The following is a 17551-nucleotide window of genomic DNA, read 5'->3' as shown; positions in this document are numbered from 1 at the left end:
TGGCTCATGAAAGCTGAACAAGCTGTAATATCATCTTTACAAAACTACGGTGCATGTGTGGCCAACTGAATTATGATCTCTTTAGTGCTGGTATAAGAGATAAACCATGTTTTTCTTTGAAAATGAGTGTGAAAATTCTTATCATTACCTATTTAACTGCTAATTATATACTGTGCAGAGAACTACCATGATGACTAATTTACGCAGTGTTACCATCGTGAATATAAACTCCGAGTCACTATTATATGGCAATGGAGATCTGGCTGTTCATATGAAACAAGTATATTTAAAACTGGTAAAACATATATTTCTCAATCAAAACGATTTTCTTAATTGTTGCAGTTGTTCCACTCTTTCTGTTCCTGCCGGTCCATCTTGTATAATGAATGTAAATAATATTATATAAATACTGCGGAGAGGGTGTTCTCAGTTGTATAACTTGTACATAGTCTTTTTCTCGTTAATATATGTTTAGAACAACTGACTAACATGTTTTTGCCCATATAAGGACATAATATGCAAAGTGAATATACATGCTTCCATCAGCGAAATAGTATTGAAATTAGATCTTCAATGAAATAAATCTTCAACAAAACAGCAGGGAACCAAAAAACTCACAGCTTTTGTAATAGTCCTTGGTCCACTCAGGGTACGTTGTGTCCTCTTCCTCGTCGTAGTTGCAGTCGGGGACGAGGTGGCCGGGGATACATGTTTGGCTGAGGGGAGAATAGAAGTCCCCCACGCCACATTCCTTCTTATAGGGCACGCCCTGCTCGCAGTGGTAGTAGGAGGCACAGTCCTCCATGTCGGAGAAGTAGCCTTCGGCGTCGGGACAGACAAATGGCGAGTGGACGGTGGCTGTAAGGCGAATATATCGATGCTGTCAAATGGGTACATTGCGTATGTCATGTCACTATCACGTCAAGGTTTTTTTGTTATTATTATCATTTGTGACCAACACTATCAGAATGAATCTACCCAGCTGAAATACGTAAATAAATCAGCGAGTTGGACCCCCCGATCCCGTTAGTCCCCTCTTACGATATGCATGGGTTGCTGAAGACCAGTGGTAACCCTGATGTCAACGGGTCGTCTTGTGAGTACTCTTACAGCAGCGTTTACGAAGATCATGACGTGACGCTTGTGATTTGACGTAACGTCTTAACCTACTGCTGTCTGATGACGTTAAGAAACACTGGCGTCTGTCACACGCCGCTGTGTCACGGACTGCAGTTATTTCACATAGTCTGATCCAGCTCCTGTATACTCGCAAGCTATATATGTTACAGTGTTACTTCCGGGACGAGGCTGAAATGGCGATAACGTACAGGCTACTCATGATAATGGAATGAATATAAAATACACCAATAAATGGAGGAATCACAACACAGCACAGCGTTTACTGGAACTAAAAACAAAAAAACCCCTTACTTCCGAATTTGTATGCATCGCTTCCTTGACTGTCAGTGCTGATACCGTGCCCGAATCCATCATTGGCTGAGTGACGTTCGCTAACATTGGCAGATGTCGTTGGTGCAGATGTTGAAGTAGAGGGAACCGTTGTGGTGGATGTAGATGCCGTCGGGCTTCCAGTTGTTGCCCTCGTTGTAGATGTTGTCTTAGTTTTCAGTGTGACGCTGCTCGTGACCTTGCTTGTGACCTTGCTTGTGACCTTGCTTGTAACATTCTTTACGGCCTTAATTGTAGTGCTTCTGACATTTCCAGTCGTCGATGTAGTAGCAGGAGGTGCAGATGTCGGGCGGGTGGGTAGCGTCGTCGTCTCTTCTATCGTTGTATTTGTGGGTGTATCTGTAGCTGCGGTCGAGTTCTTGTCTGTCATTTCGTAAATGTCGGAATGTCGCTTTGGTGTCTTCAAAAAGGGGCTGGCGATCACCTCTCCCTTGTCGTTGCAGTCGTTGACCTGAGATGGCCAGGCACAGACGCTGTTCTTGGCATCAAACAGGGTACCCGGGGTGCACCTGTATCGTGTCAACTTCCGCTCATTGCACCGGAAGTAGGCGGCGCAGTCAGTGGGATGTCTGTAGTAGCCATCTTCAGTGGGACATGTGAATTCCTTCACTTCTGCAAGAGAGGACGGGGACAACAGAAAATAACATTTGTTGTAGACGGTACATATGATGTTGACCATTTGGCTGAGATTACGTGCGTCTCCTGCTCATTGCAAGCTTTTTACCACCCATACAAAAACCTGTCCAGTGACTGCACTGCATGCATTCCTTGAGTAGTGTAAAGGATTGTTTCCTAACATATTAACCTAAACAGTGAATAAAGCTGCAGAAAACATGTTATGTTACCTGACTACTAGTCACTGATTAAAACAAACATGAACAATCTTATTCGCATGCTTCTCAGGGGAAGTTCAAGAACTTCAATTCTCTAAAGTAAATTTGTCATGACTTAAGTGTGCTGCAACTCGCTGCAATCCATTTAGAGGTTGTTGTTTAACTTGTTTGAGTATTATGAAACAACCTCTTTTAACAAAATCTATTCACACTGTCGTCAGAGATACGTACTGGACTGGTATGGGCTGTGTGAGATCCGGACGCCGTCCATGTCGCAGTCAGTCACTTGAGCAGGCCAGGTGCACAGTTTCATCTTGGGGTTGAAGAAGGTACCGTTGGCACAGCTGTACTTGGTTGACTTCCGGCTAACACACCAGTAGTAGGAGGTGCAGTCGGTGGGGTGGCGGTAATATCCGTCCATGAACGGGCAGCGGAATCCTTTGAGTGGTTCTGTCGATATAGAGCTATATATAAAGGACTTATTCACAGTCTGACACAGGAGGGGCAGGATACGTTCGCGAACACCTGGTGTCATCAGTATTTGAATTCATAATTATGATTATTATGACTTAATCGATAACGTATTCCGTAGTAACACCATTTCGGATCTACGACTCGTGGGTACGGAGCAATAACGTGCTGAATATATCCTGAATATGCATATATAGTAAAAAGGTGATTTGTCTTGATAGTAAAGGTCAAGACTAACTGTCCATGATACACTAACCAATTTCAATTGGCAGACATCTGGATTGGTAATGCAATAACAATCGTTGTTATTATCAACACACTGGATTGACTCGCCCAGACTCGATTTTTCACAGACTGCCATATAGTTGGAATATTGTTGGACCAGTCAATCCGGTGATTAGTAAGAGAAGCGTGCATCTACGCAGTAGGGATAAGATGACACGTGTCTACCTAGCCGGCGACCATCCTATCTCGTTAGTCGCCTCTTGCGAAATGTATGTGTTACTGAAGATCAGTTGTAATCTTGATCTTCACGTCTTCATGAAACACAGCTACACACCAATAATTTGTATTAACAAAAATGAAACGCACCGTCGTTAACATTAACGGCAATCAGCAGTTTTACTCTCTAAGGTACCTTCATGTGCGCTTTACTTTTCATTGCCTTCAAATAGAAACTGATGAATTTTTCAACGATAGTTTATACCAATCCTCTGTTGCATATATCTAGAAAGAGGGCGTGATTCAAATAATAAGCGCTCTTTTAGTCTCTTATTTATAGTAATAATCGTTTCACAGATATTACAAAATGAAGCGTTGATACCATTCCGATTTTATAACAACCAGTATATATCGATACCAGAAGGTTTTTATTCATATACGACTCTATGATGGACTTTTAGGAATGGACACATAAAGGCAAACAAATTAATGTAAACATGACATTTAAAGATATCAGAAAATTGACTATTATTGATTGGCTTTGTTTAAGAGAAATTGCAATATCCATAAGTGTTTTAAATGATGTCAAGGAAAACCGAAGAACAACAAAAGTGTTGCTGAAACCATAAATAGAAAAGAATTTATTTTAGATAAACATAAATGAATAAGTTTGTCATCACTTCGATATAAGCAATTTATTCAGACCCTGAAATGCGACAGTCATCATCAGAGTTCTATTGGCTTCAGGGGACGATGTGGTCAAGTAATTATCAAATATTTTGCCACGTCTTAAATCAACAATACGTTGGCCGCAAGCAGTACTAGTCACCCGAGACTGTCGGACCTTAACATTAACGTTAATTAACCTTCACAGACACAGCGCAAGTATCTTCAATTACGAGTGTTTACTGTTAGGAATTTTCAAATATTTGCTCAATAAATAGCTAAATTTGAGCCGGTCGTGGGCTTCGGTCGGACACGTACTACAGTGGTCCTAAATGGGAAGTATGCCCAAACATTTAATACTGACCTTGTTACATCATCGCTAACATGACCTTGGTTCACTGTCGCTACATGCTAGTCAGATGCACTATAACTACCTACAGAATACTCCAGTGATTCAGGGCAAGCTGGAGTGCAGGTCGAGTTCGACTGAATAATACCTGACTGTTTCTCTAGAAACCTCTTCTCACTTTCTCATGAACCAATATCATGTGTTTATGGCGAGTATAGTTTTACACCGCTTTTAACAACAGTCCAACTATATCACGCCGGAGAACGAACACCACAGATATGGAGAATAGGACCCGAGTCTACGTTATGAGCGAACGCTTTAACTTTGCATTTTCGTGCAAATGACCATAGAGGTTTATCTCGATTATGGGTAACTAATCACACGCGAGCTAAAGACAACTGCCGCTGTACGTTTGTGAATGCTTAAAGTTTGAAAAACAACGATGATATCTGTATCAAATTCAGATTCATTTCAGTTTTGTCCTTCATATACCGACACCACCTTCAGCAGCTTCATCAAATTGAAGTGTTGAAACTGTAGACCTTTAGGGGCTTATTTTCCGTAACGAAACGAAAACACAATATCGGCAACCTTTTCAATTATACCTAATATTTTAGTTAAAACATTCTGTTTGTTCATAGTGCAGAGATGGATTCAGACATTACAAGACGTATCATAGATCTGGTCCTGAAACAATTTTTACAGTGGTTTTTTCTTCTTTTTTTTTTGCAACAGACAGAAGTAAAGAAAATAAATAGCATAGAGTGGAGTTACGTACCCTCCTTTTGTCCGGGTGAAGAGAAAATACTTCTCCTCTTCCGTTTGACCCGCTCCTTCCTATTGCCTTCACTGTCGCACCCAAGCACATGGTCCGGCCACGAGCATCCGAATATCCTGGGGTCGTAGAACGTACCAGGGTTACAGGTAAAGCGGGTAGATTTACCCTGAGTACAGCGGAAGTACACGGAGCAGTTGGTCTTGTGGGGGTAATACCCGTCCGTGGTGGGGCAGGGGTATGTTTCTTCTGGGATGAGGAATGGGAGGTCATCATCCTTCCCGTGGGGTCTGTGATTGTCTGGAAGGTAAACAAGAAAGATACTGAGGTTGTAGTAGAAGATAAACAAGAAAGTTACCGAGAGTTTATTGACGATTGTAGTGGAAGGTAAACAAGAAAGTTACCGAGAGTTTATTGACGGTTGTAGTGGAGGGTAAAGAAGAAAGTTACCGAGAGTTTATTGACGGTTGTAGTGGAGGGTAAAGAAGAAAGTTACCGAGAGTTTATTGACGGTTGTAGTGGAGGGTAAAGAAGAAAGTTACCGAGAGTTTATTGACGGTTGTAGTGGAGGGTAAAGAAGAAAGTTACCGAAAGTTTATTGACGGTTGTAGTGGAGGGTAAAGAAAAAAGTTACCGAGAGTTTATTGACGGTTGTAGTGGAGGGTAAAGAAGAAAGTTACCGAGAGTTTATTGACGGTTGTAGTGGAGGGTAAACAAGAAAGTTACCGAGAGTTTATTGACGGTTGTAGTGGAGGGTAAAGAAGAAAGTTACCGAGAGTTTATTGACGGTTATAGTGGATTTGGTATCTTAGCATTGCATCCCTAAATCTGCGCGGCCTCTGTATAAAATGTTGATATCAATGTGATATCACTGATAAAATTTTCAAGGTTAGAAACGTTCATCTGAGGTCTGAACTCAGACACAACAACGATCTACTCACCTCTTATCTCGTCATGAAACAAGTTCCTTTTTCTCCTGTCTTGCACCAAGGATGAGTGTGCTGATCCTTTAAAAACAAACAACAATTGTACAATAATCTGTTAATCTCATCCTAGGATCTAATCCAACATCTACCCCACAGTTTTGTTCCTACATATGCGGGAGCCATCGGTGGCCCAGTGGTATACAGTACCACAAGTTCTGGAACGGTGTTATTACCCTTTGTTAGACGGAATCCGACGTTTGATCCATTGAAATCCCATCGAAACTAAACTTTAACAAAAATCATTGTCTTCTTAATAAATATGGATTTCACTTCAGGATTAATGTATTCTTCACTCAACTCTAAAATGGTCATCCAACAACAGTTTCTAAGGGCGATCTGGCATAAAAATTATTCAGCAAGCACAGTTCACCTTTCGTATCTGCCTTGAGATAAGCACTCCTTCTTTTTCTAAAAAAGAATTCCTTGACGGTTCCGTCTTTGGTACAATCATGAACCTCCCCTGGCCAGGAGCACACTAACGTGGAAGGGTTGAAGAAGGTGCCAGGACTACAGATAAACTGTGTCCCTTTGCCCCGGTTACAGTGGTAGTAGATTGAGCAGTTTTTGGGGTGCCCCCACAGACCGTCCTCCTCGCCCTCACAAGTGTATTCTGGCTCTTCTACGTCTACAACAGACCAGCCAACGGGTTTATGTACATTGTGGGTTATTTTCATTTTGCAGCAACTCAAAGCGCATGGGTTACTCTTTGCGATATCGAATGTGTTCCAAGCCTGGCGATAGTATTTAGTAGCTAAAGGACGCAGCGCAAAGCTTCAACCGCAGTTGCATTTGGTGTCATAGTTTGTCAGTTTCTTGTATAAACTTGATAATGATCCACTTATTTGACGACAGTTTCGATATAATCGAAACTGGGTTAGACGATACGGAGACTGACACTATGGCCATCGATCAACGCCTGCATCAACTAAGGTGAAGCAATTAATCACAGGGAGCCAATCCACACAACATTCATTGCAATTCTTCAGTCTATAATAAAATATAGGGTTACGACGGGTCGTAACGTTACGAACGCTTTGTGTATCGGGACCCGGATCTAATTAGTCGCCTCTTTGGATAACCATGGTTTGCTGAAGATCAATTGTTACCCGGATCTTCACGGGTAGTTCTACCATGTCGAGCACTTCGCTAATTAAGCTATTGCCAATATGCGTTGTTGGACAGTAACTTCCCCTTTGATGAACAGTAACACCAAGCTTGATGGTGAAGGTTTTTACGAAATATATGCCAACAGCCTCAGAAATAATTCTATAAATAAAATGAAGTGCTATGTCGTTAAGACTTACCTGATGCAATATTATCTGCTGATAATACAGAGAGAATCGTGCTTTGGAATCCATTTTAGTAACGACTACTTATGATTATGGAAGTGTTCTGAATTGTACCTATGAACAGAATTAAAGTCTGAAAAGCAGAAAAGCAATGGCAGTAGGCCAAGCACTGATGACAAAGGGTAGCGTAGGCAAAGCTTGTATCCAGGCGTGCTACTGAGTTCAGAAGCCCTCTGACTTTGATCACTTAACCCCGGTAATCCGGACACCTCAACTCCTGTAGTTGAGGACCCCTGAATTTTATACGAGGAATGGCGACAGTAAATCAAAGGGATATTCCACTTATTTTTTCATTTAATATCAACGAGGGAGAGTACGAGGAATGATAAAGGCTAAACGAAAATTATGTTGTATAATGCACAATACATATAGCACAAAATATTCAAATGAACAAGTGAACTTGAGTCTCTCTGAAACTTTCAGAGTTTGGACTTATCAATGGTCGAGCACCACTCAAATATCAAATACTTGCTCACTTTAACGCTCTAACCGGATTTCTTAAAGAAACATTGTACATGAATTAACAAATTTTGTAGTACATGTGTAATTATGCCCTACTGCCACATTGGCCACAATTAGTCCTAAACAAGGAAACAAATTTAACTGTCTCTCATTTGAATAAGGTTTGACATATAGTATATAGCAATACTAAGGAATATCACAGAGAAGACTTAACACATTGTAGTCATGTAGGAAATCGAGCTTTCATCGGTAGAGGTATCGTCCAAATTAACGAGGTTTGTGAGTTACGTCAGACTAGCCGCTCCCATACCAACAGGATGGAGTCCCAGGTGGATAAAGGGGGTTCCCTCTGGGTCGGCCCTTCCCTCTCCTCCACTGCAGCCATTCACTTGTGACGGGAAGTTGCATCTTTTGATGGAGATGTCAAAGACGCTCCCGTCGTTGCATTCCATCAGTTTGGGTACACCATCCACACACCACACGTACTGGCGACAGCTCGTTGGGTGACGGAAATACCCAAAGGAATTGGGGCACTGGTAACCTAGCATCATACATGATAATGGTAGGCTTGCATGCATGACCCTTGCATGTAAATAGGATGCTTGCATCAAGACCTGAGGAAGAATATTCTTCGAAACGCCGTGATCCCCTTTTCAGAGATTTTGACATCCACATATTATCACTTGTAAATGCCATTGTACATTCCAGTCAAAGACATTTCCCTATTCATAAGAAATCTCGGCTAAAACCAGAGAGTGAGTGAGTTTAGTTTTACGCCGCACGCAGCAATATTCCAGCTACTTGGCGGCGGTCTGTAAATAATCGAATCTGGACCAGACAATCCAGTGACCAACAACATGAACATCGGTGTGCGCAATTGGGAACCGATGACATGTGTCAACCAAGTCAGCGAGCCTGACTACCCGATCCCGTTACTGGCCAGAGCCTTACCATTAGGGTCGTATTGGTATTCTGATGGAAAGATTACATGTATGTTCGAATGTATCATAAACGAGGGAAGTTTTGACACCAAACCCTGTACTTGATTTTAACATCTAAGGAAATAATATTCTGACAGTTCTTTGTTGGGGGTGGGGGTGGCTCAAGTCAAAGCAGTATTGGTTTGTTTGTTTTTTAACGCCACCCTCAGCAGTATTCCAACTATATGACCAGACAACCCAGTGATCAACATCATGGAATACAATGATGTGGCAACCAGGACAGTAGGCTTGACCACGCCTGACCACGACAAGCATGGGATGTTGATGACCAGTTCCAACCCACATTCCAGCTCGGGAAGTAGAACGAATTCTAAATATTGTTTGGCTATGTACAGAAGGAACGTACCTTCGAAGACGCTGCGCTTCGTTCTTGACAACCGAGTTGAAGCTGAAACAAACAAAATGGTGATGCCAAGGAAACCATTTCCGAAGACATTTCAAGAGAAACTTTTAACCAAAGACAGTTCGATAGCAAGAATTAACTAGCGAATAATATCAAATAAACACTAAATATAGAGTGAGTGAGTGGTTTAACGTCGCTTTTAGGAAGATTCCATTAATATCACGAGGGGGACACCAGAAATGGTTTCCACACACTGCACCTGTGAGGGGAATCGAACCCGGGTCTTCAATGTTACGAGCAAAGGATTTAGCCACTAGGCTACGGCACTGTGTCAATAATTATATATGATACAAGAGTCAGTGAGTTTAGTTTTACGCCGCACTCAGCAGTATTCCAGCTATATGGCGGCGGTCTGTAAATAATCGAGTCTTGATCAGACAATCCAGTGACCAACAACATGAGCATCGATCTGCACAATTGGGAACCGATGACATGTGTCAACCAAGTCAGAGAGCCTGACCCTCGATCCCGTTAGTTGCCTCTTACGACAAGCATAGTCGCCTTTTTTGGCAAGCATGGGTTGCGGAAGGTCTTTTCTACCCCGGGACCTTCACGGGTCTATGATACAAGAAGTATTAGATAAGCATGACATTGGTAATGATGCATTTCATATATTGTTTATGAACTACTTCTCGTCAATTACGTAGTTCAAAAGAAACTGTCACTTAGTAAACTACGTGTATGCCAGCACCTCTCCTTGTCATTAACGCTCATGTCGAAATCGTTTTGGTTTTGGGGATTGGATGATCAAAGTTATCATGTGGAAATATCACTGTTACCATGGCCATCAATCATAGACCAGCCTTTCACGTGCCTTGATTGTGATTTTTGTTTTGTCATATCAGTATCACAACAAGATGGTTGGGCGGGTGGGTAGCCTAGTTGTTTCAGCGTCTCAGCACCACGCCGGAACCCGGGTTCGATTCCCACATGGGAACAATATGTGAACCCATATGTGGTGCATCCCGGCGTGATACAGCTGCAATGTTGCTAAAAGGGGCGTAAAACTAATTCCCTCCCCCACGCAGCAAGCTAGCAGTCTTCTGAGGCATTACCCCGTCCCACCTCCCAAATCGTTAAAACAAAAAAAACAAATCTCGTTTCAAGCACTCAAACTCTCTCACAATCGATGTATTTTTCTCACATGGAGTTTGCACACGTGTTAACAACTCACTTTTAAAAGGGGTCCTCTCGGGGTTAATTCTTCTGGCGTTGCTATCGCAGTCTTTCACCGCCCAAGGCTTGTTGCATCTTCTGATACTGAAGTCGAACAGGTTCTCTCCCTGACATTCCATCCTGTTGGGTACACTCCCAATACACCAGATGTATTCACGGCAACTTGTGGGGTGGCGGAAATAGCCATAAGAGTTGGGGCACTGGTACCCTATAACATTCATAAGGGTACATTAGCAGTAACGTCGGTGTGGGAATTCTGGGATAGAATTGGTCTGCTGAAACCTGTTCTGGTCATAAGATGTAGGGGCAGTGGAGTAGCCCAATGGTTAGATATAACTGGCAATATTCCAGCTATATCACAGCGGGGGACACCAGGAATGGGCTCCATACATTGGACCCATGTGGGGAATCGAACCCGGGTCTTCGGCGTGACGAGCGATCACTTTAACTACTAGGCTACCGCACTACAAAAACATCGATGACACCAGGTATTCAACAAAGGGTTAGCACATCCTGCTCAAACGGTACACACAATACGTTCCAAATTTGTTTCTTACAACTCTAAAAAACTTTCTAAAACAGGGCGTATATTCGGGGCGAATGTGTAGTTCGAATCCATTTTAAACAGATCCAGATCTCATTTTATCGATTTGACTGCAAATACACAATGTATGTTCATTTTTTAAAAAACTTCAATGTACAACAATGAACTATAAAGTTTATTTACCTTTAACAACATCTCGCTTCTTTCTTGACAGCTTCAGTGCAGCTGTAATGAAAGAAATGTTTTATTTTTTCATACAAGACACGTTTTACCATCCCAGATGCAATCTAACATTTGAAACATGCCATGTATCGCTTGTCCTTGTGTTTGCACAATAAATAGTTAAAACGATTTAGGAATTCTCCACCACTTATCAACACAAAAAGCTTCGTAACCGGTGGCACTGAAATCGTACTATTATACCACCCTCGCTATACAGAACTATCTGTGAATATCGATTATATAATGAATAAAGAACACAAATGTCCTTGAAGGTAGCGTGCCTGTACCAAAACATTGCATCGTGTTTTAAAAGACACGAAAAAACACTAACCTAGGCTTTGGGTCACTGACGACTACACGAGACACTGGGAATAGTAAAATAACCACACATTTTCTTGAAAACAAGAATGTACATACGCATATTTGACATATTTATACCCATAGTGGAGACCTTTCGGAACGTATACCCTGGAGATATCGAGGATGTGTGTATTCATACAGGCTTTGACGTTTTGACCATTTGAGCTGGAGTGAATTTATCTGGGCAATGGGGATTTAATTGAAGCACGACATATAAATAACACAAACATTTGTATTGCCATAATTGTCATAGATTCACTCATAACGCTCTATCGTGAGACAGACTTCGGGAATTACCTTCGACACCCGGGAATATTGGTGTTCAGTATTCCATGAATGTCGTAACAGGCGACTAACGGGATCGGGTGGGTAGGCTCGCTGACTTGGTTGACACATGTCATCGGTTCCCAATTGCGCAGATCGATGCTTATGCTGTTGATCACTGGATTGGCTGGTCCAGACTCGATTATTTACAGACCGCCACCATATAGCTGGAATACTACTGAGTGTTGCGTAAAACTAAACTAACTCACCTTGGAATGAACTTGCTTGAATGTCTTTTCTCTGGTTACCATCGCAATCATAAACTTTACTGCGTTGGTCGCACCGCTTGATGTCGTAATTGAAGAGCGTATCTCCGAGACATGCCTGGAGATGGGGTACGCTGTCCACACACCAGATGTACTCTTTACACGTGGTGGGGTGTCGGTAGTAGCCGTGTGAAGACGGGCACTGGAACCCTGTAAAGTGGGTTTATAGTTTATTATTATCATAGCAGATGAATATTGTGATTCACAGATTGGAATAATCCCTATCACAGAGAGGTGTCGGTGATCAGTTCACAGTCAGACTCGGGAGGCCCATCATCAGCTCAGGGCCCTTGATTCGCGTTCAGGCAGCCCAGGCAGTCAATGGGACTTCTCTGTCCTGCGTGCTCAGCTGATGTCATGATGTTCAACGCTTGCATACACTAAATGCCAAAAGAAAAGTTACCCTCTTATAACTTAAAAAACTATCAAATATATGTTGGAAGGCATTCGTTTTTAAGAAAGATGAACAACACAGTTTTATGTAAATAACGAAAGAAACTTCTCAGATGTATTAATACTTAGGTGAAACGCGTGTTTTTCAGTTAAATTTAAAACAGTTTTTGCAGTTTGTGTGTGTGTGTGTGTGTGTGTGTGTGTGTGTGTGTGTGTAGACGTAAAACTATATTGGGTATTGCATGTTGTTGTATTTCTAGGCAGCTATCCACTTTATTTATATGTAATATTTATCATGTAGAGAATACAAAATGCTGCTACAATGCACTAATAAACATGGCCTTAGAAATGCTATCTTCTGGTGAACATATCAGTATTAACTGCCCATTGTCTTGAACTAGTCGGCCTAAACGACATACCCCTCCAAACCGACCAGTTTGGCTTTTACACACATCCACAGGTCGAACTTTCGGGACCTAGTCTTGATGCAGACTGTAACGTATTCCTCTGTAGAAATTCCAGTTAAGAGTTTAGTCACACTCTGTTGCAGAATCCAGTACTGAGTTGGCGTAGACCTAACCCCTCAGGGTAATCCTATGCTTATCGTAAACAGTAATTCCTTACATCCAAACCTCTAGCAAAAGACCACGCCAACATTTTATAAATTCCATCCGCCCTCAGCTATCTTCATACCCAAGCGTTTGTTGTCTATCAGATTAACCCACTTGTTTAATTATTTGTCTATCAAATATCCCCTTCGATCCCAATCCTTAAAGTAAATCGATCGATAGCAACAACTTCCTGAAACTGTCTCAGCAGCTAAACATGTTGTCCTGACTGTTCTCAATCTGTCAACTACTCACACGTTCCGTCAAATGTCTACGGCATTAGCCCTTAAAGCACATTGTTCTTCACCGACATGTCGCGTGCCACGCTGGCGACGTCAAGGTCAGCTGAGACGTCGCTGTTGTTCTGTTTGGTCGACGTCACTCTGTCTTTGTGAATGGGGTGACTGTCAGCGACGTTTACTCATGCTAAACACATTTTTTTCTTTAATTCAAATATTACTTATAACTTCGGTTATCCGACGCAAATTTTGGTTCCATGGCACTGGTGTTATGTTGTTGCGTGGACACGGAGCCATGTGTTCTGTCACTTTGACCTCGTGTGCGGCGTTGTCAAAGTTACATTTCATTAACTGTTTAAATAAACACACTCACTAAACACTGCGTGGTCAATGCGACTCATAAACCTTGCACTTGGACATTGTATGGAGAAAACGCTTGATAATTAGATCTGAAAAAAGCCTTACAAAATGTAATGTATTGGTTTTATCACGTACTTGACAAAGATATCAGACACGGATTCATGGTGTTATTGTCTCATTCGATCGATATGTTACTTCAATGCATTTGTACTTAAATTGAAAATGAAATGTAAATATAATTGTTTTAAGAAATATTCATTTGTGTTGAGTTGACCTATTTCAGCAAAATTAAACGGGTTTTTGTCTCCATATTAAATTGTTTCAATACAATTAAGTGAGCACAATTTTCGAACAAAGCCGATTTTAAAACATCTGCTTAATTGGTAACGAAACTCGTACACCTTCATTTGAATACTACAGCTGTAATATTTACAGTGTTAGTAGCATGGCGATTTTGGAGAGATCTTCCCGCACAAGTCGTGATTTTTACTGTGTTTAATCGTGGATATTACCGTTTTTAATATAAATACGAGATCGTCCCGCACTAGTCGTGGTTATTACCGTGTTTAATATAAATACGAGATGTTCCTGCACTAGTCGTGATTCTTACCGTGTTAACATAGGTCTAAATGCAAAACCGGTTAGAGGACGGATTTTGGACTCCCATTGCCTTGAACTATTTCATACTTATGAACAAAGACTCCCCCGTAGTTTCTTATACTCCAAATGAAAACAACTGCAATGTGGCTATAAGTGATGTAATATTTACAGATATGACAAAAAGCGGAAAGTAAAGTTAGACCTATGTCGAGACGGAGTGCTAAATAAAGTCGCTCGGAGTCAACAGACGGCCCCTTCTCTGGAGCGTTACCACGTAGTGAAGCCTTAATCCTGGAGTCTTTAACAGAATAGATCTAGCTGGATGAGTTCTTTGTAGGTATGTGTTTTCGGGATCCTGTTTGCTAGTGGTGACAATTTGGGGAATGGTAGACGAAATAGCTAGGTAAGTGAGTGAGTTTTGTTTTGTGCCACTTTCAGCAATATTCTGCCAATATCACGGCGTTTGACATCAGAAATGGGAATCACACATTGTGGGGAATCGAACACAGGACTTAAGTGTGCCATGCGAACGCTAGGCTACTCCACCGCGTCTCCTTGGTGAGATGCTAAACGTAACTGGAGCATTAAAACAATGATGTGCTATGAAAACTATTTGTTGCACTATCTATAAGCAGACTTCCTTCATCGCCTCTTAAAGACTATATCGGATTTGAATGAAGGCACAGTTCAGCGATACAGTGACAATATTTGGGTGTGTGGCAAAGGAATGAACAGTCAGTGACGGAACTATAGGAACAGTCGAGAAGATGGACTTGCAGGATAAAGAGAGATGGCTCCTTTGTAAAATGGTAGAGGGTGGGTTCGGAGTAGAGACAGAGGTGACGGGTAAAGAAAATGAAGTTATTGTGCTGGTAGAGAAGATGGGTTTTATAGTAGTTTTGATAGTGGTTTTGAAGCAGTTTAACTGATTTATATAGTACTGATGGAGAATGTGGGTTTTATACTACTGCTGTAGAGGAATGATTTTATCGAAGAGAAGGTAGGTTTTATAGCATTGGTAGAGAAGGTTGGTTTTATAACTGGTGTAGAATGAGGGTTTTACTGCTGGCGTAGAGTGTGGGTTTAGAGGACGGGTACAGGAGACGGATAGATAGATACATTTATTGGACGAATATAGAAGGTAGCCCTAGAGGATCAGTAAGGAAGGTTCGTAAATAGAACGATTACAGAACTGTTACATGTAGAGGACAGGAAGAGAAAGTATATTTCATTGAACTTTAGAGCACAACGGGGTGGGAGATGGTAGATTTTATAGCACAATGGGTTGGTAGAGAATGTTTATGTTATTGAATTCGTAGTAACGATGGGTTTAGAACATAATGGAGAGGGAGAGGAGGCCGATTTTATGGACCTCGTAGTGATGATGGGATAAGGGTAGAGTGGAGCGGGAGAAAAGGTGGAGTTTATAGAATATGTAGTGATGATGGGATTAGGGTAGAGTGGAGCGGGAGAAAAGGTGGAGTTTATAGACCATGTAGTGATGATGGGATTAGGGTAGAGTGGAGCGGGAGAAAAGGTGGAGTTTATAGACCATGTAGTGATGACGGGATTAGGGTAGAGCGGAGCGGGAGAAAAGGTGGAGTTTATAGACCATGTAGTGATGATGGGATTAGGGTATAGTGGAGCGGGAGAAAAGGTGGAGTTTATAGACCATGTAGTGATGACGGGATTAGGGTAGAGTGGAGCGGGAGAAAAGGTGGAGTTTATAGACCATGTAGTGATGATGGGATTAGGGTATAGTGGAGCGGGAGAAAGGGTGGATTTTGGTTTCCATCAATCACTCGATTTACTGGTTTGTTAAGTTGCATGATAGGGGTACTTCGATGTGACGTTAGGCCAATAGTACTTCCATTTGTAGGCATATTTTGTAAATGACTGGTGCTGCCGGTTACAAAGGACACGGTTACCCTTTCCTTGGACACCTAGTGTCGTTATCAGTTTTCAGTGATCAATTCATATCAGCTGTTTTTTCTCATTCACACTAAAAGGAACATGATGTTAAGGAAAATAAAGGCGGGGAATTCTTTGCCCTAACAGTGTAGATTTAGGATTTAGTTTTACACCGCATTAAGCAATACACCAGCTATATGGCGGCGGTCTGTAAGTAATCGAGTCAGGACCAGTCAAGTGATAACAGCATGAACATCAATCTACTCATCTGGGATACGATGACACGTGTCAACCAGGTCAGCCTATCACTACAAGCATGGACTACTAGAGATCACTTGAAACGCAGATCTTCTATGATCGATATTTAGACGACAAGCAGAATAAAGTGTAAACAAGGCTGATTAAGAGGACTAGTTGAGGGGACTGTTAAAGCTCATAGGATCATCGTGGCATCATATAGTATGGTTTGCAGTTATTGCTGTTTAATTAAATATTGATTTGAAATAGTAAACGTCAGTCTTTGAAATGCGCGTGCGCTTAAGAAGTACTTTTTAGATTAACATTACAGGAATATATATACCTGCGGCCCAAAGTTGTCAATAAAGACATTTGAGTTTATGAAAGAATGTACATTAGTTAGTTGACGGTATATTTGGCCTAGATGCATATTTTCCCCATTTTCATCAAATCTTCAATGCATTCCAGTTACCTTACAAAGAAGGTGTAATCGCCTCTAAGAGCTTGACAATTCTTACACCCGTTCAAGCATTTTACACATCACCAACTACGCGGGTGTTGCAGTTCCAGTCACCGTTACAAGAAGCCAATCCCATCCAGTGATGGTAAACACACAAATGCACGAAACACACACACGAAACACACACACGAAACACACACACACACACACACACACACACACACACACACACACACATACACATGCGCTTACCCAACGGCTGTCCTCTCCCATGCCAAATGGAATCCAATGAAATAGGTTCTTTTACCTTGATGGATGATGGATGTAATTGAACTTATGGCATGATGTGCATCAGCAGGTAATGGCTATAGTGCAATATGTACGTGTGAAAAGATCTGAACTATCTAGCTAATAACTAAAAACAAAGTGCGTGCAGGTTGTGAAAAGCGATGACATATGCATTGTGCATAGATGTGGCTCTTGTGACTAGCCAATACCGTCCTTCACCTAATTGCAATGTGCAGGTTCACAAAAGAGATTACCTTTCATGACGCTTCGCTTATGTCTTGATAATTCATGTGAACCTGTCAAATGGAAAATCGGAATAAAATCCAGTTCACATTATACATATAACTCCTTTATCCG

At 41.6% G+C, this 17551-nt stretch overlaps 1 protein-coding gene across 1 annotated transcript in view; it reads right to left on the bottom strand.

Annotated features, from left to right (window-relative positions):
- The window catches only part of LOC137258690 (uncharacterized), a gene marked incomplete at its 5' end in the record, with an annotated part of 43127 nt that extends 25600 nt beyond the window's left edge, over positions 1–17527 (bottom strand). Inside the window, 12 exons of the mRNA XM_067796386.1 lie at positions 619–858; positions 1432–2082; positions 2535–2753; positions 5009–5305; positions 5947–6012; positions 6362–6616; positions 8098–8343; positions 9150–9191; positions 10381–10590; positions 11110–11151; positions 12042–12248; positions 17449–17527. Of these exons, the coding sequence (XP_067652487.1) occupies positions 619–858; positions 1432–2082; positions 2535–2753; positions 5009–5305; positions 5947–6012; positions 6362–6616; positions 8098–8343; positions 9150–9191; positions 10381–10590; positions 11110–11151; positions 12042–12248; positions 17449–17527 (2554 nt within the window). The remainder of the gene's footprint in view (positions 1–618; positions 859–1431; positions 2083–2534; positions 2754–5008; positions 5306–5946; positions 6013–6361; positions 6617–8097; positions 8344–9149; positions 9192–10380; positions 10591–11109; positions 11152–12041; positions 12249–17448) is intronic.
- Between the last annotated feature and the right edge of the window lie 24 nt (positions 17528–17551).

Source organism: Haliotis asinina, chromosome 1 (assembly GCF_037392515.1).
Source record: "Haliotis asinina isolate JCU_RB_2024 chromosome 1, JCU_Hal_asi_v2, whole genome shotgun sequence".
Lineage (NCBI taxonomy): Eukaryota > Metazoa > Mollusca > Gastropoda > Lepetellida > Haliotidae > Haliotis > Haliotis asinina.
This window is presented reverse-complemented; position numbering and strand designations above follow the sequence as displayed.